This window comes from Littorina saxatilis, linkage group LG4, assembly GCF_037325665.1.
Source record: "Littorina saxatilis isolate snail1 linkage group LG4, US_GU_Lsax_2.0, whole genome shotgun sequence".
NCBI lineage: Eukaryota > Metazoa > Mollusca > Gastropoda > Littorinimorpha > Littorinidae > Littorina > Littorina saxatilis.
Window position 1 is genome coordinate 32301782 of NC_090248.1, and position 26290 is coordinate 32328071.

Sequence of the window (26290 nt, forward strand, 5' to 3'; positions counted from 1 at the left end):
CAAAGTAAAAGCAATGTACTTTCAGCAAGTTCTAGCTTACACATAGAAATCAACAACTTTTTACAGCTGGACTGGAATTCTACATGATCTAGAAACAAAGGCTGGACTGTTCAATCATTGTTTGCAATACAAAATGTACCTTGCAAACATTATTGATACTATTCAAAACTATTGATGGACTTTATAAAAAGTAAATCAAACTTGACTTACAGTTGCAACATTGTACGTATTCACAATCATTGCATGGGCAGATCTACTATTACAATAGAGCAGCAGGGTTCAAAACCTAAACTCGCTTAGGAAGATGTGAATGCAGTTTTTTTGACAATGTCCACATATACGGAAATAAAACGTCCCCACAGCATAACAGCTGAAATGCAAAGTAAACGACATAATAATGCATCAAGATATGTCATTCTTCATACATGTATACTTCTTTACAAAATAAAAATAGTCCAACAATCATCATAGTGAGAACAATAAAACAGTTGAACAAAACTAAGGCGGACCACTGATATGGAGAAAATAAAAGCTGCATAACAAATATAGTTCACAACTGTAAATGAAATGTATTGAACATCTTTGGAAGAAAAAAATGTACAGAGGCTAAATACAGCCGGCATTTTTCATAAAGCAGCAAAAATTACAAGAACAAATGTGAATCTAAACAAGAAGAATATTGTTACTAATGTTAATGAGCAAGAATTAATGCTGTCAGCACAAGCATTTGTCTTTCGGTTAACATGACTGAAAACAGCGAGTTATAGTAATTGCTTATATAAAAAATGGTGATGATATTTCTTCAAGCATTTGTTTTAACACTGAAATACTTGGGACACTTTTTTCTTAAGATTTATTTGTTAATGCAAGGACAACAATTTCATGTTGATTCCAGGAAACTGTATATATAACAATTCCTTTGACCATGAGCCACCTTTTGAAAATTTCTGTAAATTCTTATCAAAGCCAACCTTTGCATTGGAAGTGTCTTAGAAAAACCATCAAAAACATGAAAACGTGAGTCAAATTCAAGCTTAATCAAACCTTCAAAAGGCAGCAATATTCTTGGCATTGCAAACTACAATATGCTGCCATTGTGAGACAGAGTAAACATTTTCAGCAAGCAGCACCACACTTGTGGGAATGATTTGGAAAAGCAGGCATAGCAAATAATAATATAATTTTTTACTTTTATAGATGGGCATAATGTGTGGTTTTTGTGTGTGCCGCAAATGAATCACAAAGCAAAATGCTAAAATCATGCTTGCTGTCATAAACAATATGTTTGAGTTTTGTTTGGGTTTTCAAACTGCACAGCCAATCAAATCAATGTGCTGCTCTAGTAGACAATTAACATAATACACAGAAACTGCTACATGTATGTTGTACAGATCTTCACCAGGTTATTACATGCAAAGGAATCTCAGCATATACAAATTAACTCGCTTAAAATGACATCTTCAATTTAATCAAGAACAGTCCCTCGTAGTTGTTGGTTCATGCATCAATTAACTTATTCATCAAGTCAAAAGAAATCTATTACATTTTCTCCCAGCATGCTCTAAATTATGACCAAATGAGGAGAATGAGACATTTACACTTTGAGACAAATGGAATGGAATGAAGAAATCAAGCCATTAATTTTCTGAAATTGATAATACTAGCAGATGTAGCCACCTACACACATTAGGCATAACAGAGCAACTATGCAGGTTTGCTTGTAGGGGTATACCGTAGGCTGGGGTGACCGATGCTACTGAATAGCTTTCAAATTAGGCCTCAGTAACATGTGCTTGTAGCAATATACACAAGTACATATTTGGAAATACAAATCATAATATCAATTCAAACACAAAGATAAAGAGCCATACACAAAAAACAAACATAAATTGCTCAAACATTTACTGGGATATAAAACAAAAATGGAATCCAAGCAGTGGTCTTTTGTGGATCAGAAGTTTAGGAAAAAAAAGTCTTTCAAAAATGATTCCACTTTTAATACAGAACAGCTTCTCAGTCAAGAAACTAACAGGGACCATGGATTTGTTCATGATTTCTGACCAAAATATGTCCAAAAAGTGCAGAAAATGATATGCATGTTATTGAACTTCATGGGTGGGAGCAAATTGGCAATACAGAAAAACAAACAAACAAAAACCACACAAAATCAAACGAGTCTCAAGGGGAATATGGCACACTGTGACACACACTTCTTTACATGCTGTTTGTCACATTTTTGGTCTGAGGAATTTCACCTTCCATTCTGAGACATGGAGTAGTGAGGTCTCCATTTTGATACATGTTGCAGTCACAACACAAAGAGATCAAGTAACTTTTAAACATTGTGCCAATTTGTTGTTGTACTCACAACCCAAAACGTGAAGATGCTGGAATTCACCATGCCAGTGATGTAAATTATTTCTCCAGAAACTGAGTCAAAAAAACAAATCGAAAAAGAGAAAAAAAGTCTAGCGTGTATAAGTTTTTATTCTTTCAAATCAAGCCAAAAGAAGGATATGAAGCAACTCCTCAAAATACAAATTAAATTTGAATGTATCTATACATATAATAAAAGAGAGTGTCTGTCTGTGTGTCTGTGTGTCTGTGTGTCTGTGGTCGCCATACCTCAGAGATGGCAAGAGGCAGGAACAAGATATTTTGCATGCACACTCCCTAGGTGCCGCAGATGTGCACCTGGGTTTTAGTTTCTCCAGACATTGTTTCCTTCCTCGGATAATGACCCTCCCCATCTATCAATACAGTCTACATAGTACAAGGGAGGTAAGTCATGCTTTGTCACCCACGGAAGGGAGGTAACTCTCATCAAACCAGTATACCGTGTAATTCTCAAGGGTTACCCCCCGCCCGTTATCATCCCGCCCCCACCCCCACCCCCCCCCACACACACACTAACCCTGCCCCCTGCTGTGCAAGGCCAGTTCAGTGCCTGGTGATCACATGTAGCAAGCACATAATGCCAGTGATATTACAGACTCTCTATCGCTCCTATGAGGAGAAGAAATGAAGAAGAAAAAGTTAACCGGACAGTTCAGGAAATTTCTAGAAGCAAAGGGAGGTAACTCTTACTTTGTATACATTGAAGGGAGGTATCTTCTCTTCTAATGCAGGCACGCCTGATCAGTCTTTACAGAATATATAGAGTCGATGTTAGACCTGGTTTTCAAGTATCTAGAATTTTCCTAAGAAAAGGAGATAACTCAAGTCAAAAAGTTATTTTTCAGCAAAAAGAGTGTGTTGATGGTGATGCTTTCACACTGTCAGTCCCAGCCTTTTAATCCAAATGTATGAGCTCACACTTTCATCTATCGCTTATTCTCATTGGAATAAGATTCTAGAAGTTTCTGAGAGAGAGGGAAGATCAGAAACACCCGGGCGAAGCCGGGCCTGACTGCTAGTAATTATATAAATAGCAAGGATTGTAAAGTAAACTTGTTCAAAAACATGTTGGATACACAAATCTTGCCCTAACGGAAGAAGGCCTGAGTTTGTGGTGATATGAAATGATACGCCTGATTTGTAGAAATAATCAATCAATGAACTTGTAGTGATATAAAATGACACTCCTCAGTCCTGATTTGTAGAAATAATCAATCAAGTTGGTGGTTATATGAAATGACATGCCTGATTTGTATCCATGATCTATCAATGTCCAACCCCTACTGCATCAAATATTTATGACACAACTAAAACACTTCCACAACTCCTAATAAAGCAGTCTTGATCAGCTTTTATGAAAAACAAATCAAAATCCACATACAACACACCAAAATTCACTTGCTCAATGATGAAACAATTTCTTCTGGGATATAAACTAACACACTAATGCAAACATATTCAACAGTAGCCAATTGTTAATATTTGCAATTATCATGTTGCTTTGTACAATATGTTTTAAAAGTCTGCACGCAGCAAAAATCATGCTGCCCTTGTTCAGCGCTCACAAAAGAGAACACATTCATTCACAACCCAGTCAAACATTATGCTATCTCTCACATTTTATCATTCACTCTCACATTATGATTTCATTCACAACATTCTATACCTTGCCACTAAGCTAGAGTAACCCACATTACAGATTTAAAAAAAAATGGAATCACTGATACTGACATCTTCCTCACTTTGCTCACATCCGGGTCAAAATTACATGTATTCAAATTATGAAATAAACCTGTCCTAGTTAATTCTCACAACTCTGTTGCAGTATAGGGAATTCTCACAACTCTGTTGCAGTATAGGGAATTCTCACAACTCCGTTGCCGTATAGGGAATTCTCACAACTCCATTGCCGTATAGGGAATTCTCAGAACTCCGTTGCAGTATAGTTAATTCTCACAACTCCGTTGCAGTATAGTTAATTCTCACAACTCCGTTGCAGTAGAGTCTTAGGTCCCAGTTTGCAAGGGTGACGCACTGTTGCAAATAAACAAACCATCAGCTGCTGTGGTGTTGAAATGTTCAGTGTATCATCAGTTAATGTCCTTACTAGGTTCGCAGGCCTGTGTGGATGTAAAGAATGGTATTTCCTCCTCTCGTTGAAATCTGTGTTGCAGGGTATGGTTATGTACATCCTTGTGATATGGTGGCCAGCTTGACTCGGTGGTCAGGTATTAGCTCTTAATTAAAGTCTGTTACACGCTTCTCTACACACTTTACACATGGAGTTTTAGCCACACTTAAAGCACACAACACCTTATCAAACAGACAACATCCATCTACAGATACACTTCTCTCTTTTTCTAGACATCGTGTCTCGCTATTTAGTTTCGCTGTCTTTGGCAGCTTCACTTATATGGGTAAGCGGAGTATTCAGTGTCCCAGTGAAGCAAGGTTTGAGGTTTGCCCACACAACATAAAAATCTTTTCAAACATGCACTCAACAATATACATCAACTATGTGTTCATTTATTCATACACATATGTATTTGGCCATTTATACACTAGTTAACTATGTGTTCAACCATTCATACACTAACTATGTGTTCAACCATTCACACGTTCGTCTCATCACTTGACCTGCAACAACACAAAACAAAACAAAAATAAAAGCAGCTCAAACACAAATTTGCTTGAACTAAATGAACAAGAATGAACACAAAACAAAAACTGAACCTACTTCAGCAAACAAAATGTACATGAACAACAATCCAAACAAACAGTTAACAAACAAACAGTTAACAAACAGAAGACGGTCCAAGCAAACAATTAACAGAAAATAAATTAACTTAAAAAGGTGAAGAAGTAAAAACTTAAAAAAGGTGTTTCATTTGTCAGAACTCAAGGCAAAATCATAAGGAAAAAATTCAAAATAATGAGAAAGAGGAACGGACATTTAAAGCACTGCAAAGCCTTTTCACTAGCAGCTACCTTGTATAAACATTGGTTCCTATTTCTTTGCTGTTTTAAAAATGTAATGCTACAGCAAAAGCAAAACTTGAGTATTATCCTAAACCAAATCAAGTGCTACATGTGAAAGCCTTGGTCACTGCAGACAAAATAAGCTGACTTTTCCCAATTTGATTTTTCTCTCCGATTCGAATTTTCTCTCTCAACTTCAACTTGCCACAGTGACAACTCTCATCCTTCCCAAACTCTTCTGACTGTTAACTTTCTGATAGTCATGCCACTGACTTTTACATGATGTCAGGGGATCTTTCCACTTTGATGGCTTCAATGACACTTCTTTCCTCATTTTTAGTGTTCTTAGCTATGATGGCTTCAATTCCACTTCTTTCCTCATTTTTAGTGTTCTTAGCTATGATGGCTTCAATGACACTTCTTTCCTCATTTTTAGTGTTCTTAGCTATGATGGCTTCAATGACACTTCTTTCCTCATTTTTAGTGTTCTTAGCTATGATGGCTTCAATGACACTTCTTTCCTCATTTTTAGTGTTCTTAGCTATGATGGCTTCAATTACACTTCTTTTCTCATTTTTAGTGTTCTTTGCTATGATGGCTTCAATTACACTTCTTTCCTCATTTGTAGTGTTCTTAGCTATGATGGCTTCAATTACACTTCTTTCCTCATTTTTAGTGTTCTTAGCTATGATGGCTTCAATTACACTTCTTTCCTCATTTTTAGTGTTCTTAGCTATGATGGCTTCAATTACACTTCTTTTCTCATTTTTAGTGTTCTTAGCTATGATGGCTTCAATGACACTTCTTTCCTCATTTTTAGTGTTCTTAGCTATGATGGCTTCAATTACACTTCTTTTCTCATTTTTAGTGTTCTGAGCTATGATGGCTTCAATTACACTTCTTTTCTCATTTTTAGTGTTCTCAGCTATGATGGCTTCAATTACACTTCTTTTCTCATTTTTAGTGTTCTTAGCTATGATGGCTTCAATGACACTTCTTTCCTCATTTGTAGTGTTCTTAGCTATGATGGCTTCAATGACACTTCTTTCCTCATTTGTAGTGTTCTTAGCTATGATGGCTTCAATGACACTTCTTTCCTCATTTTTAGTGTTCTTAGCTATGATGGCTTCAATGACACTTCTTTCCTCATTTTTAGTGTTCTTGGCTATGATGGCTTCAATGACACTTCTTTCCTCATTTTTAGTGTTCTTAGCTATGATGGCTTCAATGACACTTCTTTCCTCACGGTCCCTTCACTTGGCACTGAGACAACAACTTGAGAATATGCTCTGCTGTAGCTATTTTTAACCATGCGCGCGCGCCAGCGATCACGCCGGCTTGCACAGCGCCGAGAAAATTCCAGAACCTTCCCTCTTTGTCTTTGTTGGGAAGCCGTCTGTCTGTCTATGCTGCATGTGAAAATGCGCTCTTTTCACTACAGTGTCAAAGAACAGTGCCTATCCGATATTCTTTCATTTGAACGGATTTCGTCCATCAAACATATTAACATTGCAATCAACAAGTGAATATACACAGAAAAGTGTTGTTTTGTGCTGAAATAACGACTACAATTACAAGTGTCTGTGTGGTTCTGTGTTGTGCTGGTCCGGTGTGTGCTAGGAGGAAGTGAGTTTGTGTGGGCCAATGGACGGTTAATCGCAGACAGCTCTAGGAATGCATGGATACTGAGCTATTCTCGCACAGCGTTCGTCTTTGTGCTGTGGGTAGGCTGTGTGGCACTGTCTAGGGCGGTACGCACGCAGGAGGGGAAGGAGAGTGGGGGGAAGGGAAATGGAAGGGAGAGGGTCGGTGTAAAAATAACACATTCCCTGCTAACTCAAAATGCGTTAGTTCTCCACCGTGTCCTCATTTTTAGTGTTCTTAGCTATGATGGCTTCAATTACACTTCTTTCCTCATTTTTAGTGTTCTTAGCTATGATGGCTTCAATTACACTTCTTTCCTCATTTTTAGTGTTCTTAGCTATGATGGCTTCAATTACACTTCTTTCCTCATTTGTAGTGTTCTTAGCTATGATGGCTTCAATGACGCTTCTTTCCTCATTTTTAGTGTTCTCAGCTATGATGGCTTCAATTACACTTCTTTCCTCATTTTTAGTGTTCTTAGCTATGATGGCTTCAATTACACTTCTTTCCTCATTTGTAGTGTTCTTCGCTATCTTGTGTCTTTTTTTACAATTTGTTTTTACACCGTTTTAGACGATTGTCTAATAATGTGAGCGCAAGCCATTACTCACCCCAAAACTCTTCTAACTCTTGTACTTTACTTCCACATGTCGTTTGCGTTCTTTGTTTACATGTCCCTATCCATACGTTCTGTGTACTGCTTTTCCTATTTTTGTTTCTCTCATATCCTCTCTGCCCACTTACTCCGAGTCTGAGGACACACTGCCGTTATGCGTGAGGACCTGAACCTGTACCCTGCTAGGCGCCACCTCTGACGCCACATTGCTGCTGCTGGTGGCGTAATTGTTCTGCAGGCTGTCAGACCGCACAGGTGGCACGATCGTCACTTTGCGACCTAGCGCCCCATGCACAACAACACAACGCAAAATAAAGGTCATGCAAACCAAACATAACAAAAGCAAAACTAAAACTTATAAAAAATGGGTGAAATAAAATAAAAATTTAATGTAAAAATAAAGTGGAAAATGTAAGAAAACTTTAAACCAAGGAACTGAAAAGTCAGAAAAAAATGAAAAAAAATAAAAAGAAAACATATAGCAATACAAAACACATAATTAAACACACAAAAAAAGGAAAACCAACAAAGAAACAAAACAAAGAACAAGAAAAACAAACAATGTTTCAACAAGAAGACAGACACATGCAGTGCAGTTGAAGTGAAGTGACCAACTGCCGCTGAAAACGAGACCCATCAAAGCAAAGCACTCACACACTGATGATATCTGGACCTCCCCCTGTTTTCATAACAACACACAACATTCACTGGTAAGCTTCTAGATGAGTAAATCATATACTGATACAGACAAACACCACTTTAAATATAGGACTGAGATACTGTATCATACCTCACTGCAAACACACAGCTCATAATTATTTCACTGGCTGAACACAGAACCACTACAGAAAACTAACATGTACAGAACCCAGGGGTGATCTTCAAAAAATTTCCAATACTGAACTTTTTTGTTAACCTATCCAGCACCTATTCTCAACTGTTTACTCAAAAATGTGCGCCATCACGGATCCATTCCGTATAATGCCTGTGATGCACACACACACACAAAGACAAAAAAAAATTAAATACGGAATTCCGTATTATACGAAAGGAAAATCACCCATGAGAACGGCACTGTGCTACTGATTGCATGCCTAGAAAACTCGGACAAACACATGGATTAATCTCATGTAATTCCCCCACACCTCTTCCCGGCTTGGGGATGGAGTGGTACACAAAACAATACTGAGCAAAGCACATCACAAAGATCTGCACAGCGTGACTAGATTTCTATTACACATACGAGGCAGCGCAAAGACTTGACAAATTATTTGACTTGTGACTCTTTCCTGTGATCCTAACAAGTAGTGCCCAACACACAAATGATTCAACTTGTGACTTCACTGTGATCTAAAAAATTAGCAACACACAACTATGTACAATTTCTCATATTCCATCAGAGAAAACCTTTCTCTAGTGCAAGTTAATTCATCCAAGCAAAGAATAATGTACAAGTACAATGTTTCCATTTCCAGGACTGGTCTCTCATGCCTAAATGAAACACTTTTTTGTCTTGAAAATAAATGGTCCACAATCACATGACATGATTTTTCGCTGCACAAAATCACAAGGAGTGGTATGTTACAGGAAGTTTATGAGAGGTGCACCTCATTGTAAGACCAGTTTCAAATTCAAATGCTGCTTACAAAGGCAAATCAGTGAAATAATGCAACTTTCAGGTCTTTACAAGTAATATGCAAGAAAAGCAAATCACAAACACGAAATGTCAACCAAAATTCAATTTTCAATGTGATTTTTCAGTTTTGTTAGGCGTGCAGTCTTCAGCAAGTTTGGAGACAGTTTTGTACATATTTCTTGATAGTGAAGAAAGGCAAAAGACTATACCATTGCTGTTTCTGTTTACAGGAGAAAATCCAAATCTACATCCAGAAAAGCAAGGCGGTTGTATCTAAGCACCAGTCTGGTACTTGTTTGTGTGTGAAGTCTTTTCATTCACAGTGTCTTCTTGCCTTCAATTCATTTCAGGCAGAAGATGTGAAACTTGTATTTTCACAAGTCGTCAAGAGAAGGCCTGTTTCGAGGGGGTCGTGGAGGGAGTGGGGGAGCGAAGAATATACCTGATCGCTGTGCGGCTGCAGATAATGTGACATCGGGTGGTACACTAGAAATGTGAGGCCGCGAGGTCGGCGGAAGGTCATGGTCAACGCTGATGTCAACTTGACCGCTGTCTGCCCACATGGGATCTGAGGGGAAAAAACACAAAGAAGTTGTTTAATTTTTTTTTCTCATTTGCGCTGCACCAGCTGAATCTTTGAGAGTCTGACACTCGAACTCAAAATCCAATAGGGGAACCCAGACCTGTTTACCCTCCCGGATTGTCCGGAATTATTACGGATTTGGGGTCTAAATTCCGGTATTACGGAATACTACCGAAAATTCCGGAAATTCCGGTCGAGAGAACCTTTTTTGTGCGTGAAAATTCGAAGTCGAAATTGTGGTAGTCACCAGGACTGTGATTTCAAGGCTGACCGGAACAGCCTTTTCTGCGCATGTGCACAGCAAGGTATTTGTCGGATTCCGCGGATTTGAGATCGACATTGGTCCGAAGGGTAATATAGGGCCGATCTCTGTGGGGACGAAATGCCAACCAAAAAAGAGAAAGTTGTACAGAAATATCGGCAAAACTATTAAGTCAAGTGGCGGTGTCTGGTGAAGTTTAAGAAGAGCGAACCACATTCATTTTGGTGATCAACTTGAGATCAGTGCAACAACAAAGCTAGTCAATTACGAGTCACGACGCGGCACGTGTCCCGAGGTTAGACGCAGCATTAGTTTTAACAAAATGCAGTACACAAATGAACATGGAAACAAACAAAAACACGAAATTATGTTTGGCAAGACATGAGCCTGCTTCGCATCGAGTTTATTTGACCTAGGTCTCTACTTCCACAGAATCTCTCAGACCTGCGAACCGATCTCTCACTACGGTCAGTCGCGCCAGAGACATAGATGTAGGTCTATGGTCGCGCTCATCAGTTACTTGGCTGTTGCCGAAATTCAAGTCTTTCTGAGTCTAAAACTGATCTCCATTAATATTTCTCTATATATAGCAAAGATCACAGTTCTTTGAATCGAAAAACTTACAACAAAATGTTTAAATGAAATAAACGAATCGGTCCTCTAAAATTAAAGGTAGCTTCTGGAGAGAGTTATTATGACTGGTTTTAATGCAGGATGTCTGATGTGACAGAATGTAAAGTGGTTTTGTTCACATGCATCTTCAAGTGACTGAGTCTGTAAATAGTCCAAGGGCGGAGGGGTGGGGGTGGGGGGATGTTACAGGGGTTCCGGACCCCCCCCCCCCCCCCCCTTGCTGTCAAAAAAGCAAAAAAGCAAAACAAAAATTCAGTCTGTGGGGAAAAGAAACTAAAGACATTTTCTGTCTGTGAAATTGTTGTTGTCGGGAGCAGATATCAATGAAGATAAATTGCCATTATTTAATACTAACTTTAAAAGAAATAATGAGTGGCTGCTGACACCAATTTATCATGTTTAAAATCAAGGATAAGCTACAAATTGTTAATAAAATAGCTAAAATTCTTCAGCCAGACCCCCCCAACCCCTGGACCCCAGGTTGTACCCCCCCCCCCCCCCCCCTCTAGCTCTCTTGCTCCGCCCCTGAATACTGTGGTGTTTTTTTTTTTTAGATAAAGTAAACTTGTCTTAGTTAGCTTGCATATTATATATCAGGTGTCGTGTGTTTGTGTGTGTGTGTGTCATCGAGCTTCTGTGTGTGTAGTACAATACTGTTAAACATGGTTATCAATTTTGTACTTGTTTTGCATGGTAACGCGCGAATAAACATGTCGTTTATTCGTTTTCGAGCTGGTTTATGGTTGATGAAAAAGATTACTCAAAGATGCCTCAAATTACATAAAAGTACCAGCTGCATTCCTGATTTTCATTTGGGGGGGTAAACAGGTCTGGGGGAACCTGACACACTCCAAGGCAAAACTTAGCCTTGAAGTGGGAAATTATAAGTGATTCAGGTTCACACAGTAAGTTTTGTCAAAAGTTGTTCAAATATAAACCACTAACAAAGATATAGAAACACCAGCCTACCTGCATTATTGTTCCCCAGCCGCTCTCTTTCTTTGTCTTTTCTATGTTTTTCTAACTGCTCCCGTGCTTGTGCTGAAACAGTAACACAAAGACAACATTTAAATGGCTCTAATTTCCAATGACCGCATATCGCCATCAGCTTATGCTGTTAGTTTTCAGGAAATATGATCTGTACTTGCTGTAAAGAACAATAATTTAAATTAAAAACAAGATAACAATAAAAATGTACTCACCAGAAACACAAACAATGAAAATATGAATACGGACCGATTTTGACGTATGTCTTCGTCAGCTAAAATTAAACATCTAAATCGAATGATACACCTGTAAGCAGAGTGGAAGAGTCTTCAAAATCTGTCAAACATGTTCCTTTATAATTAAGTGCAGCAAAAGTAACATTAACTCCACAATTGTTAACAGTGGCAATAATGAAACAAAACTTTCACCACTATCACTTACAGGCATGGGAATTGAAAAAAGTAAAAAAGACTGAAAATCTGTAAGTAATAGCAAAGTCGATGGCGCGAAACGCCTAGCCTTACTATAGGGGGTTCCGCCGGAATTTTTCTCTCTCCAAAGAACCCAAATGGTGCATTATGATGTCATCTGAGCTCCAAGTTTGCCATTAAATTCAGTTTTTAGAACCATTTTTGCCTCCACTATTTATTATTTTTGGCGGACACTTTTGCTTTTTTGGCGGAATAAAAAAATATTTCGGTGGAAATTTGCCTTTCGGCGGACAATTCCCTTGCCTGCACTTACCAACTGCTTTACTCTTGGGAATGTGCTGATCCCAATGAGGACCAATCTCAAAATCGTCGTCTTCGTCCGAAGAGTGGCTAGAAGCAAGGTCAAGGCTGTTCCGGTCCATGGAGGCATCGCTGTCAGAGTCCGAGTCGTGTCCTTCAGGTTTAGTGGGTGATGGCCCTTCATCTGTATGACAAAGAAAAATCATTTGAATGTCATAACAGGCTGAACAAACATGCTAGTAACATTTGTTAGTGACGTCAGAGAGAAGATCATAAGAAGTGGGAGAGAACATTGGAAAAGGATGAAAAAAAGGCCTATAATTACAGCCAATCCATATAAAAACTTACAAATTTGCAGTATATCTGTAGCTAGTTTGGAAAAGTCCTGTCTCCAACAACACTTCTTTGCCGACTTTAAATTCATAACCAGAGGAAGCAGAGTCTTTACCAAACTCCTTCCTACCAAACACACCCTGTGACGCTCATATAGACAACTTTAAAAGGCCATTCAAGTGTTCTGGAATATTTCCCCTACTCACTGTGAGCCCTGTTTCACACAATCTTTCACAGTGTTATCAAGTACTTTCCCCACCACTACAGTTAAAGCCGCACATTTGGTGCCCAAGGCATCTAAGCTCGGTACAATGGAAGACCACAGAGCTATACAGAACATTTTCAGCCACACTGCCTATAGTCCAGATACCAGAAAACAGAGCTGCATCTGTTGAGCTTTCATACCAGGCAATGTTGGCTTTAAAGGTCCTTGTCTACATTTTTATACCGAAATCGCCATTTGACCATTAAAATGTAGAGTCTATTATCTACAAATATCAACAATACACCCCCTTTCGATCAGGAAAGACGAAGCCAGTGTAGCCGTTTGAAAATTCATTGTAGTATTCCAGCATAGTACTCATAGTAGGATATCCTTACATGTATTTGGAAAATGCCAAGCGCAAAACTCCTCTCAAATCCCGTGCATTTCGTGCGTTTAAAAAAAAGCGTGGACAGCGCTCCAGTGTCAAACTGTTGCTGCACTTGTTTGGGCGTGGCTATAAGCATAGTGACATGAATTTGATTGGTCAGTATTTTTAGGCAAAGCACATGTTCTCAGCAAACAGAAAACAAAATATTGGAAGCGGGAGTCACGCTACCCAAAAGTAACATCTTTTTTTACATATATTTTTTTTCTATAACTTTTTTCCCCATAAATAATTCATCATCTGACATAACTTTTTAGTGAAATCTAACCATAAGATTATTGAAAAAAAGCAAAAATGTAGACGACCACCTTTAAAGGGGAGTCTATGTAAAAAATAAGAAAGAAAAAAAATCTGAAATATTCCACTCACACTCAGCCTCAGCCAGCACATCCCCCCTGTTGGGATCATAACCGTACGGAGCGATTCCGGTGTTAGGCGGCTGGCCAGAGGGCATGTGACCGGAGGTAGAGCTGCTAGTGGAGCGTCCAAAGTCGTCGCGGTAACGAGGCGGGTAGCGGGCGGTGCTCTTGCTTGACTGGGAGGTGGTGGAGGTGGTGGAGATGCCAACGTTGATGCGCAGTCCTCCCTCCGTTGACGAGGCAGCTGCATCGTTGCGGTAGGCCAGGGCCGAGCGCTGTGAGAGACGCACAAACTGATGTGCAGATTTTCAGTATGCAGTTTGAGTGAGATGGGCAATGTTCAATGATGCATATGACTCATGAGCGAGAAGCATTTCTCACTAACATCAACATTTTTCTTAAAGTCTTCAAACCTTTGCTTCTACTGCATTGAAATTTTGAAATGGGCTTAAAAATATAATTTTTTTTAAATAAAAATAATATCAAACACCCGTCTGATTAGGGATGAATGCAAGAAGTCAAGGTTCGAAGAAAATGACTTTGATTTTCAGATGTAATATACAAGCGTACAGTACCATTTCCTGACATGGCACTACACTGTGAACATGTAAAACAAAGCAAACATTCAACAGTGCGAAAGACAGAAACAGCAAATGACAGCACTAAGACAAGAGGTGATGGCACTCACAGACATAACACTGCTGCGTGTACCAGTCAGGTTCTCATCCATCTCCAGTTTCTTGCCCTGCATCTTGTACCACGTCCTCTTCAGACACAGGCGCACCTGGAATATAAAATGTCAGATTATAACAGCAATCTGGCAAAAAAAACAGACCTTCCCTCAAAGCTACAGTGGAACCCCCCTTTAAAGACCCCCCGATTTAAGTCCCTTTTATGACCCTATTTCCTAAGATGCTCTGTTCATAGCCTTTGTAAAATTAACCCCATTTTAAGACTTTCTCCTTTTTAAGACTTTCTCCTTTTTAAGACTTGATTTTCTTATATTTTTGGAGGTCTTAAAAGCGGGGTTCTACTGTACTAGATATTATTTGTCATGGTTGAAGACACCAGATAATTGTGTGCTGTGGCACACTCACTGCACCTGTACTTCCACTCTAATAGTTTACTGGGCTAACCTTTCTCTCAAGCTCTTTACACTCTTTCTGAAATACTACGGGAACTGCTAAGCTGAATGTCAGAATGACATGACTGATGTCACTGTAACTGTCTACAGAGAACGCTTTAAGTGTTGTGACTGAAGACAACTGAGAATGGCTGTATGCATTCTGACTACGCCAAGTTATTGTCTGAGCCCTTCCTGCAAGCTCATTAGATTCTTGCAAACATCTTTCAAGCGTTGCTTTGAATGATGAATGAAATTTGTTCTTCCAACTGACCTTCCTGCTGAGCAAGATGTAGACGACAAAGAGGAAGAAGCCCTGCAGGAAGAGGAAGATAGAGTGGATGTAGGCCAGGGCCGGGTAGTCAAAGTTGACCGCCAGCAGACCCAGCACCCACGTCACGCTCAGTATCAGCAGCAACAGGATGGCACCCATCAAACCCAGTCTGGAAAACACACAGAAACACAGATAATTAGTGCTGAAAGAACACAACTGTCAATATAACACTTACCTCGACAGTACTATTCTTGCACATTATCTATTATAGGCCGAAAAAAATTGGACAAAACGCTGCGTGGGTACAATTATCTCCCATAACCATGCGCCACCGTGGATCCCAAGCACTGTCCGAGTGCTTCCCCCTTACAGGATGTAGGTGGCGCGTCCTCTTTCTTTTTTCGCGCGTGACAGTAGGCTGTGTTTCTGCTGCGCTCCCGGATTATTTTGGATTCTAGAGTCTTCTTTTCTGTGTGGACTACCACCTGTTGGATTTTTGTGTGTTATTCCACTTCTGGCTTGAGGCTACGTTGTTTTTCTTCCAACTTGTGCCTCCGTTGTTGTGTGGCGGACTCGGCGTGCCTACCGTTCTACTTCGTGGTGACCGGTCGTCTGCTTCTCGTTTCGCCTCATTCACTTGAGTATTGACCTAATTTTCCTTGAATTTTGTTAATTCTCTATTTTTTAAGGGTACGTACAGGGCGAGGTAGGATGTCTCGTCCTGATACGGAACCAGAGTCTGCCGGGGGCAACTCTTCTCCGGGCGCCCAGCGTCATGTTTTGCGCACGGAGAGGGGGACCTTTCGGCGCTCCGACTCTCCCTCCCCAAACGCTTTGCGTTTGCGGCGAGGGAGGGCGGAGAAAGCCTGTTTGAGCAAGCTCAATGCGAGCTTGCTCAAACAGGCTGGGCTTGAACCTGGGACTTCGGGCGGGGCTGCGCCGTCGAAGGTTCGGGGAAGGTCGAGGGGAAAGAAAAAGCTTCTTTCTCCTTCTCCTTCCGTGGAACAGGCTTCCCCCCCTTCGACGCCGTTGTCCGGCCCTCAGTCTCAGGCTTCAGCTCCTCCCGGTTTCAAGCCTGGGGGGAAGGTTTCCTTCTCCTCCCTGGCTCGAATCCGGGGGCGGGTCGATTCCCAACCCTCTTTGGGGGTTGGTGAATCTGATCTAGGGGCTACGGGAGAGACTCAGGTTTCGACTTCTTTCTTTTCCGGTGCCTCTCCTGTGCCCTCCTCGGTTTCCACCGCTGTGGAAGCCAGGAGGGACACGGGTCCTCCTCTGAACTCCCTCGCTGGGTCGTCTACTGCTGTTTCGACAGTAGTCTCGGACTCATGGGGGGGGAGATCGGAGGAGATGACGGGGTCTATGAATTCCCTCCCCGCTGGGGTTGGGATGCGAATTGACCCCGTTCAGGGCGGTCCTGTGGAGGCAGGGGTTTCAGGCTTCGTGCCTACGACCACTGCTACTACGGTTCCCTCTGACGTCCGTGTGACTGGTGGCTGTCCCTCTATGAAACGCTCCGGCCGACTAGTTACTGGACGTGGAGGTGTTCGACAGAACGTGGTACTTCTGTCGAATGGTCAGGGCGACGGGAACATTGTTTCTGTTGCTCAGACCGACACCTCCGACCGGACCGTCTTGACCCCACGCCATTCCTTAGCGTCTGGTGTTCGGGTGACGGATGGTCCGGACCAAGGGTCCGGAACGTTCCAGGCTTACGGGTCGGGATCGAACCGGACCCACGGGTCCCGACTGGACTTGACCTCCGGGTTTGGTCCGGACGGGACCCATGGTACGGGACCGTACCGGACCTTAGGGTCCGGTGCGGGACAGTACCTCTGGCCCTTCCCGGACCTACGGGTCCGGATGGTACGGTACGGGACCAGTGGTCCGGTCGGGACCGGACCACCCGACCACCTCTGTTGGTCTGGGTGGTCTGGCACCGAACCGGAACACACCGGACCACCGGGTCCGGATGGTACGGTACCGGACCAGTGGTCCGGTCGGGACCGGACAACCCGACCACCTCTGTTGGTCCGGGTGGTCTGGCACCGAACCGGAACACACCGGACCACCGGACCTACGGGTCCGGATGGTACGGTGTTTCCACGTCCGGACCGAACCACCCGAACACTTTTGTGGGTACGGATGGTTCTGTGCCGAACGGGACCTCCGGATGGTACCGGACCACCGGACCGGATCGGCACCCCCGACCGGACCGGACCATTTCTTTTCTGATCAGACCCGATGGGTTCCTGTTCAGTCTATAAATGGCGGGGGTTCGTTGGCTGGGCTGACCCAACAGTCGCAGGGTTTTTGTTTTTCTCTCCCTTCGGCTGCTGGAGACGTTTCGTCTTTGGGGCAGAGGTCTTCGCGGCCTCTTGCTTCAGTGGGCGTTTCGTCACAGCCTACTTCATCACTTTCGGCTCCTCCTCCTCAAGCTTCCTACACTCCTGCTGTTGAGGAGTTGTCGGGAAGTGAAGAGGAGAGTGAGTCGGAGGACGATGGGGAGGAGGATCAGGGTCGCCCTGAGGTTAACACTGATCCTCTACCCTTGCCGGTTTCTGATGGAACTTCCGAAGCTATGCTTCGTACTTTCCAACAGTACATGACAGACATCACGCGGCGTCTTGACGCCACGGATGCCTCTCTTAAGCGTCTGTCGTCTAGTGTTCCCAACCCTTCGGTTGACACACAGGACGTGGACCCGGAGTCTGAGGACGAGAGGCAGGAGGCTCTCCCTCGCACAGCTAGAAGGACGTTTGAACAGTTTCAGGACGTCCTTCCCTCCGACGCCCTCTCGTCCTTGGAGTCCGCTTCGGCCCGGGCGCGGGAGGCACACGCCGCGTCTGCCGGCGGCTCGTTTTATGAACGATCCGGCCGCCGGCAATTCGCGTTCCACCCTAGTCTTAGTGCCACGGTGGAAGCGGCAGCACATCGCCTGAGGAGTACAGATTCACGTGCAAACGCGACCTATGTTCCTCGGGAGGACGCGGATTCAGTGCCGTGCTTTCCTTCGGGAGGCGCACCTCCACTGTTTCCTCGGGTCCAATCTGTTTCGTCCCTCCCTTTTCCCTTTGACTCTCGAACTCTCCCTTTCCAGACTTCGAGTGTTCAGGGTGGGGCTGACGGTGATGTGTTCGTTGGGGAGGTGCCTTCGGTCAAGAAGGTGGAACTGAGCTCTGCTTCGTTCCACAATCTTGAGGCCACCGTTTCTTCCATTGTCGAGGCCCAATCACAGGCCTTGACATGGATGAGCACGCTGTCCACACTGTTGGACCCTCCCGATCGGGCAGAGTCCGATTCCACTCGGGTCCTTGACACGGTTCGAGTGAATCGGGCTTTGCATGCCGTGCGATCGTGCGTGACGACTGCGGCAGAATTGGCCATTGGAACACGGGTCCACTTGTTGGCCCTGTTCCGTGATCATTTTCTGGCTACTTCTCCCTCCGGATATGAGGAAGAGTCTGAGGAACACGTTTCCTCAGCCTTCTTCCCTCTTTCATCCGGGCACTGTCCGTTCTGTGGTGGAGTCCACACGCCAGAGGAACACTGATTCTCTGATGGTTGGCCTCGCTGCTTCGGCGACGTCGGCGGGGAGTAAGAGAAGTGCTACAGTCACCTCCAGCTCCCAGCCTCAGAAGAAGAAGAAGCCAGTTTCACTGCCTCCTTCTTCCTCCTCTCAGGCGCCTGTCGCGTTCCCCCCTGCGGCCCCAGCTTCTCGTGCTCCCAAGCGCAAGAGGAAGGGTGCTCAGACAGGTAAGGGTAAGCAGCACCACCAGGGGGGTGGTCGCAAGCCTGCGCCTGCCCGCCAGCAGAATTTTCAGTGAGTCCCGGCCCTACGTTGACGCCCCCTCAAGTTGCCCCTCTTTCGTCCGTCGGTTCCCTTTTTCGGGCCCGCGACATGTGGGGCAGACTGGTCTCCAACCAGTTTATCTTGAGGGTGGTGGGGTCGGGGTTTTCTCTACCGCTGTCGTCACAACCTGTCCGCTCTACCATTGACGTTCCCCCCTCCTCGAGACCCTGCCAGATGGCAGGCTCTTCAAGACGAGGTGAACTCGTTGGTCGAGAAGAAGGCTGTCTACCCCCTTTCTCAGCCTTCTCCGGGGTTCTACTCCCGCCTGTTCACCGTCCCCAAAAAGGACGGCAGGTTCAGGCCGGTGTTGGACCTCTCCACCTTGAACTTGTACCTTCGCAGGTGCAAGTTCAAGATGGAAACCCCTTCGTCGGTCCGGTTGGCCATCCGGCCAAACGATTGGGCCACGTCTGTGGACCTCCAGGATGCTTACTTCCACATCCTGGTGGCCCCGGGGTACCGACATCTGCTCCGGTTTGTTTGGGAGGGCACAGTGTTCGAGTTTCGGGCCCTCCCATTCGGCCTGTCCTTGGCCCCGCTGATTTTTACAAAGGTGGTCAAGGAGCTGGCGGCGTTGGTCAGAGCTCAGGGTGTGCGTCTGCGTCAATATCTGGACGATTGGCTCACCCTGGCCCAGTCTCGCGATCAATGCCTCCAACACACCCGGCAGGTCCTGGACCGGACCCATGCCTTGGGGTTCCAGATACAGTGGCACAAGTCGGACCTCGTGCCAGCCCAGCAGTTTTGCTACTTGGGGATGGCGTTCGACACAGTGCTTTACACTGTGTCTCCCTCCCCGGACAGGATCCTCTCCCTGAGGCGAAAGATCCTCTCCATTCAGGCTTGCCGCGCTGTTCCTCACAGACGGCTGGCGGAACTGTTGGGTTCCATGGAGTCTGTCGCTCTGCTGCTGCCCCTTGCAAGGCTACACAAACGTCCCCTGCAACGGGCAGTAGCAGATCGGACTTCCAGGCCTCTCGATTACACCGAGTTGGTCCAGATCGGGCCTTGGTTTCACGAGGCTGTAGTCCAATGGCTGGACCCGATCTGGCTCAACTCTGCGGTGCCTATCCAACCGAGACGGCCGTCTCTCTTCCTGTACACCGACGCTTCTACGCGGGGTTGGGGGGCCCACCTGGACCTGCACGAGGCCCAGGGGGTCTGGACCCAGGAGGAGTCCCTCCTACACATCAACTTTCTAGAGTTGGAGGCAGTTCGTCGGGCTCTGCTGGAGTTTCGCCTCCTGATTCGGGATCAGGATGTGTTGGTCCACGGGGACAACACCACATGCCTAGCTTACCTTCGCCACCAGGGGGGCACCAATTCTCGGTCCCTCTCCCTGTTAGCGGAGGAGATTCTGCTCTGGTGCCAGACCAATCAGGTCCGGATGTCAGTCCAATTCGTTCCGGGGAAACTGAACGCCCTGGCCGACATTCTCAGTCGGGGCGATCAGGTTCTCCCCACAGAATGGACCATCGCTCACAACGTTCTACAGCGTCTGTGGGCAAGGTGGGACCGTCCTCTGATCGATCTGTTCGCAACTCGATTCAGCGCTCGGCTTCCCAGGTACGTCAGCCCCTTTCGAGACACGAATGCGTTCCACGTGGACGCATTCACTCTCTCGTGAAGGCTCCTCGATGCTTACGCCTATCCCCCGACATCTCTGATTCCGAGGGTACTGGCAAAGTATCTGCAGGAACGGCCAAGACTGATTTTGGTCGCGCCTTACTGGCCAACAGCTCCGTGGTTTCCAGATCTTCGCGGTCTCACCCACGTAGACCCTCTACCTCTGAATCTGGACGGGGGAAGTCTGCTCCAGCCTCGATCAGGCCTCCCTCATCCACGTCCAGAGAGTCTGTGCTTGACCGCATGGCTCTTGTGCGCTCCAAACTGCTTGCACTAGGATTGCACAAGAGTTCAGTAGAGTTTTCCTTGAACGCTAAGAGGCGATCAACTAATAAGCTCTACGACTTACGCTGGAGAGCTTGGGCCTCCTTCGCCTTGTCCAAGGGGATAAAGCCGCTTTATCCCTCAACACAGGACTTGGCCAACTTCCTGGTGGAAGTGTATCAAAAGAAGAGTCTTTCTTCTAAGACTCTTCTTGGATACAAATCTGCCATCACTTCTACGATTGCGGCTGCTACTGGTCGCAGACCTGAACACTTGATCAGTTCCTCCCTCATCGCTAATGTCCTTTCGGGTATTAGCAATGCAGCGGTGTCTAAACCTCGGGTTTCATTTCCCAAGTGGGATGTCTTCCTGGTTCTCAAACTCCTGCGTAGCAAGGAGTTTGAACCCCTGGCAGGCATTAGTATCAAGTTACTGACTTTTAAGACTGTGTTCCTCATCGCTTTAGCCACTTGCCGTAGACTCAGTGGTATTCAAGCTTTGAGTGGCCTGGAATTTGACATTGAGTTCACCACACATCAGGTGACGTTGGCTTTCCTACCAGACTTTCGAGCCAAGAATCAGAATGCCTCGGAGTTGTCCAAACCAGTAGTCATTCAAGCCTTGGCTCCCACTCTTGAACATGATGACCCTGATCGCTTCCTCTGCCCAGTACGTGCCCTTAGAATGTACCTGGATAGAACACGTAGCTTTCGGTCTTCTAAGCGGTCACTGTTTGTCTCGCTTAATCCGAAGTACCAATCGGATATTTCTAGACAAACTTTAGCTCGTTGGCTGACCTTGCTTATCAAACAGGCTTATGTTCATGCTCAAGTGGATGTGGTCCCTGACATCAGGGCACACGAGATTCGGGCTATCGGCTCCTCGTTGGCGCACGTGCGGGGTGCCTCGCTCCAAAGCATAATGGCGGTCGCGTTCTGGAAGACTCCAGCCACGTTTATTAACCACTATATGCGAGACTTTTCCAGTCTCAGGCTTGACCAGTCGTATGGCATTGCCAAAGCAGTGGTTGCCAGCATGGTCACGTCAGTCTAAGGTATTTTTCTTGGGTATATTTTCTTTTACGGTAGTACTGTTCGAAAATTGCCTGGGTATCTTAATCCTTGGATTTAAGTGATTTTGATTAAGGAGTTTAATACTCTACATATCACCCTCACACCACTCTGGTATTCTGTGCAAGAATAGTACTGTCGAGGTAAGTGTTATATTGACTGTAAGGCTTCTTTTTAAGCCTACTGTCTATATGATACTTACCGAGACAGTACTATTAGAGTTTCCCTCCCGCCTCCCCTCTTGATATGTTATGGGCTTTTTGAGGGTCTGCAGCTCATAAAGAAAGAGGACGCGCCACCTACATCCTGTAAGGGGGAAGCACTCGGACAGTGCTTGGGATCCACGGTGGCGCATGGTTATGGGAGATAATTGTACCCACGCAGCGTTTTGTCCAATTTTTTTCGGCCTATAATAGATAATGTGCAAGAATAGTACTGTCTCGGTAAGTATCATATAGACAGTAGGCTTAAAAAGAAGCCTTACATTTGCAGACATTGACATAAGACATCAGATTTTATTACAACCATGTGCAATAAACAGGAATGTAGCTTGGCTTGAGTACATTCAATACATAATACATTCAAACACAACAAAATACAGAGTGCTCACTGAATTGCTTGCACGCACACACACACACACACACACACTCAACATTACACCATGTTAACAATGTGTCCACATCACCTGTAGATGTAGTACTCTATGTGGTAGGCGTATTGCATATGTGTGCCACAGTTGGCAAAGAAACAGATGAATTCCGGAAATTTCTCTGTCAGGTTTTTATGGGTTGTGGATTAGTTACTTACCCTTGTTTTTCACTGCTTTTCCATAGAAATACGGAGGCTTTGTTTGTTTGTTTGTTTGCTTAACGCCCAGCCGACCACGAAGGGCCATATCAGGGCGGTGCTGCTTTGACATATAATGTGCGCCACACACAAGACAGAAGTCGCAGCACAGGCTTCATGTCTCACCCAGTCACATTATTCTGACACCGGACCAACCAGTCCTAGCACTAACCTCATAATGCCAGACGCCCGGCGGAGCAGCCACTAGATTGCCAATTTTAAAGTCTTAGGTATGACCCGGCCGGGGTTCGAACCCACGACCTCCCGATCACGGGGCGGACGCCTTACCACTAGGCCAACAAATATGGAGGCAAGCTACATGTAACATTGTAGGCTTGCCTCAGAACAGACAGAAAGTCTGATAATTTTTGCTGAAGAACAGAACAGACAATGAAATAGATGAATTCCGGAAATAACTCTTTCAAGCTTTTATGGGTTGTGGATTAGTTGCTTACCCTTGTTTTTCAATGCATTTCTATAGAAATGCTGAGGCAAGGTACACGTGCCATTGTAGGCTTGCCTCATTGTTTCTATGAAAACAAGGGAAAGCAACTCTTCCACAACCCATAAACACTTGAGTTATTTATTGAGTTATAAGAGTTATTTATTGAGTTATAAGAGTTGTTTATTGAGTTATAAGAGTTATTTATTGAGTTATATATTGAGTTATATGAGTTATTTATTGAGTTATGAGTTTATTTATTGAGTTATAAGAGTTATTTATTGAGTTATAAGAGTTATTTATTGAGTTATCAGAGTTATTTATTGAGTTATAAGAGTTATTTCCGAACATTGTCTATTGGTCACAGTGACTGTAATATATATGTAGACAGCATATCTTTCTAGCTGGAATAAAAACATAGCTCACTCCCGCTCAGACATACACACATTCTCCCACTCTCTCTAAATTGAAGTAAAACTTGAGAAACGCCATTCTCACGCCCTTGACAAAACATGTTCTTACCTAACAGAGCTGATGTCTGCCACTTGCACTTTCTCGCGACAACTGGCCTTCACTGCCAACATGAAGGTGATGATGTTCAGCTGAAAGGAAAAATAAACAACACCATGAAAATATTGTACAAGGGTAACATCAATCGTTTGCCTTGATAGTCAACTCCAATAATTGTGTGGTCCCAGATAGCCATATACAGGGATCGCGTTAACGCATGTTTTTTGCGTATTTGACGCGTTTTAAAATCCGCCCACGCATTTTCCCGGCGCTTATGCGTACGCAAAACAACTTCTATTGAAAACGGCATGCTCAGCAGCACATCCCAATACTGAATCAAACTTTAGCACACGCGCGCGAGTTTAGAATCTCTAGTCTGTTCTGGATCAAACATAGCACAAGCGCGCGAGTTCAAATCTAAAGTCTGTTTTGGATAAAACAAAATGAGGTGACGTGCTCTTGGCATAAGAGTGTCGCAAGCGACGCAAAGCAACGCCGGTCGGTTTTCTGAAACGAGAACATACACCCAAAATGCACTGGGCATGTGGCGCCAAAACTAGGCCGAGATACGCTTTCAGTTCAAGCCTGTCTTTGATTCATTCAAAACGGCATGCAGCGAAAGTTGTCCTGGTTTTTTCGCGTGCTTTTGACATGATTTAACTGTGTTATAGTGTGACGCAAAATCGGTTCTGCTTTACGCGTTTTTTGGCCGACATTGCGTGAGCCGTACGCAATTTGAAAAATCCTAGCGCAATCCCTGCATATAGGTTGTGGGGGCGATAAAAACAATAACCAACCAAACCTCTACAAATAAAACAAGAACAATACTGACCTAGAAGTACATATACAGTGGAACCCCCCTTTTAAGACCTCCAGGAATCTTAACAAGTCGCGTAAGGCGAAAATACAATATTTAGTCAAGTAGCTGTCGAACTCACAGAATGAAACTGAACGCAACGCAACGCAGCAAGACCGTATACTCGTAGCATCGTCACTCCACCGCCCGTGGCAAAGGCAGTGCCCGTGGAATTGACAAGAAGAGCGGGGTATTCGTTGCGCTGAGAAGGATAGCACGCTTTTCTGTAGCTCTCTTCGTTTTAACTTTCTGAGCGTGTTTTTAATCCAAACATATCATATCTATATGTTTTTGGAATCAGGAACCGACAAGGAATAAGATGAAAGTGTTTTTAAATTGATTTCGAAAAAAAAATTTTGATAATAATTTTTATATATTTAATTTTCAGAGCTTGATTTTAATCCAAATATAACATATTTATATGTTTTTTGAATCAGAAAATGATGGAGAATAAGATAAATGTAAATTTGGATCGTTTTATAAATTTTTATTTTTTTTTACAATTTTCAGATTTTTAATGACCAAAGTCATTAATTAATTTTTAAGCCACCACACTGAAATGCAATACCGAAGTCCGGGCTCCGTCGAAGATTACTTGACCAAAATTTCAACCAATTTGGTTGAAAAATGAGGGCGTGACAGTGCCGCCTCAACTTTCACGAAAAGCCGGATATGACGTCATCAAAGACATTTATCAAAAAAATGAAAAAAACGTTCGGGGATTTCATACCCAGGAACTCTCATGTCAAATTTCATAAAGATCGGTCCAGTAGTTTAGTCTGAATTGCTCTACACACACACACACACAGACAGACAGACAGACAGACACACGCACATACACCACGACCCTCGTTTCGATTCCCCCTCGATGTTAAAATATTTAGTCAAAACTTGACTAAATATAAAAAGGAGGGAGTCTTAAAATGGGGGTGATTTTACAGAGGTTATTAACAGAACTGCTACTGGTGTATATGCCTTGCCGTGGCGTAGCAGCTTGTGTGCCCTGATGATCTAAAGAGCTATGCCGGCCGGAGCCTTCACAGTGCTCCTGGCAGGTGTAACCACGCCGGACAGGTCTGAGGTGAATGGAGCCAGACTAAGTATACACCCTGGCCCTCCAGGTTGGGGGTTGTGCGAAGGGCTAACAACTCATCCATGGAAAAAAGTACTCGTTACAAAAACGTCAACAAGAGATACAAGGAACATTTCAGCCCTGGGAGAAGATGGATCTCCAGCTGGAGAGCTAATGGCCCAGGATCGGAGTGCCTGGCGAGCTCTTGTTGGCGGCCTATGCCCCGGACGGGGTCAAAGGCATAAGTAAGTAAGTAAGTAAGTATTAACAGAACGTCTGAGAAAACAAGGTCTTCAAAGAAAGGGAGGCTAAAAATGGGGGGTCTTAAAAGGGGGTTCCACAGTAGTCAGTATATATATATAGCTCAGTTGGTAGCGCGCTGGATTTGTATTCAGTTTGCCGCTGTCAGCGTGAGTTCGATCCCAGGTTCGGCGGAAATTTATTTCACAGAGTCAACTTTGTGTGCAGACTCTCTTCGGTGTCCGAACCTCCCCCCGTGTACACTACATTGGGTGTGCACGTTAAAGATCCCACGATTGACAAAAGG

The 26290-nt window shown here is 44.0% G+C and overlaps 1 protein-coding gene across 2 annotated transcripts in view; it reads right to left on the reverse strand.

The window, feature by feature from the left end:
* Positions 1-2905: 2905 nt before the first annotated feature.
* LOC138964526 (cadherin EGF LAG seven-pass G-type receptor 2-like) overlaps positions 2906-26290 on the reverse strand; it is an 84907-nt gene continuing 61522 nt past the window's right edge. Inside the window, exons 29-37 of one of the 2 annotated variants that reach the window (XM_070336510.1) lie at positions 23828-23907; positions 15208-15376; positions 14499-14594; positions 13821-14085; positions 12482-12652; positions 11720-11791; positions 9715-9840; positions 7765-7915; positions 2906-5034 (exon numbers count right to left, since the gene is read on the reverse strand). In XM_070336510.1, coding sequence (XP_070192611.1) covers positions 5010-5034; positions 7765-7915; positions 9715-9840; positions 11720-11791; positions 12482-12652; positions 13821-14085; positions 14499-14594; positions 15208-15376; positions 23828-23907 — 1155 coding nt within the window. In that variant the 3' untranslated portion in view covers positions 2906-5009. The remainder of the gene's footprint in view (positions 5035-7764; positions 7916-9714; positions 9841-11719; positions 11792-12481; positions 12653-13820; positions 14086-14498; positions 14595-15207; positions 15377-23827; positions 23908-26290) is intronic. The other variant, XM_070336511.1, reaches the window with a different exon arrangement.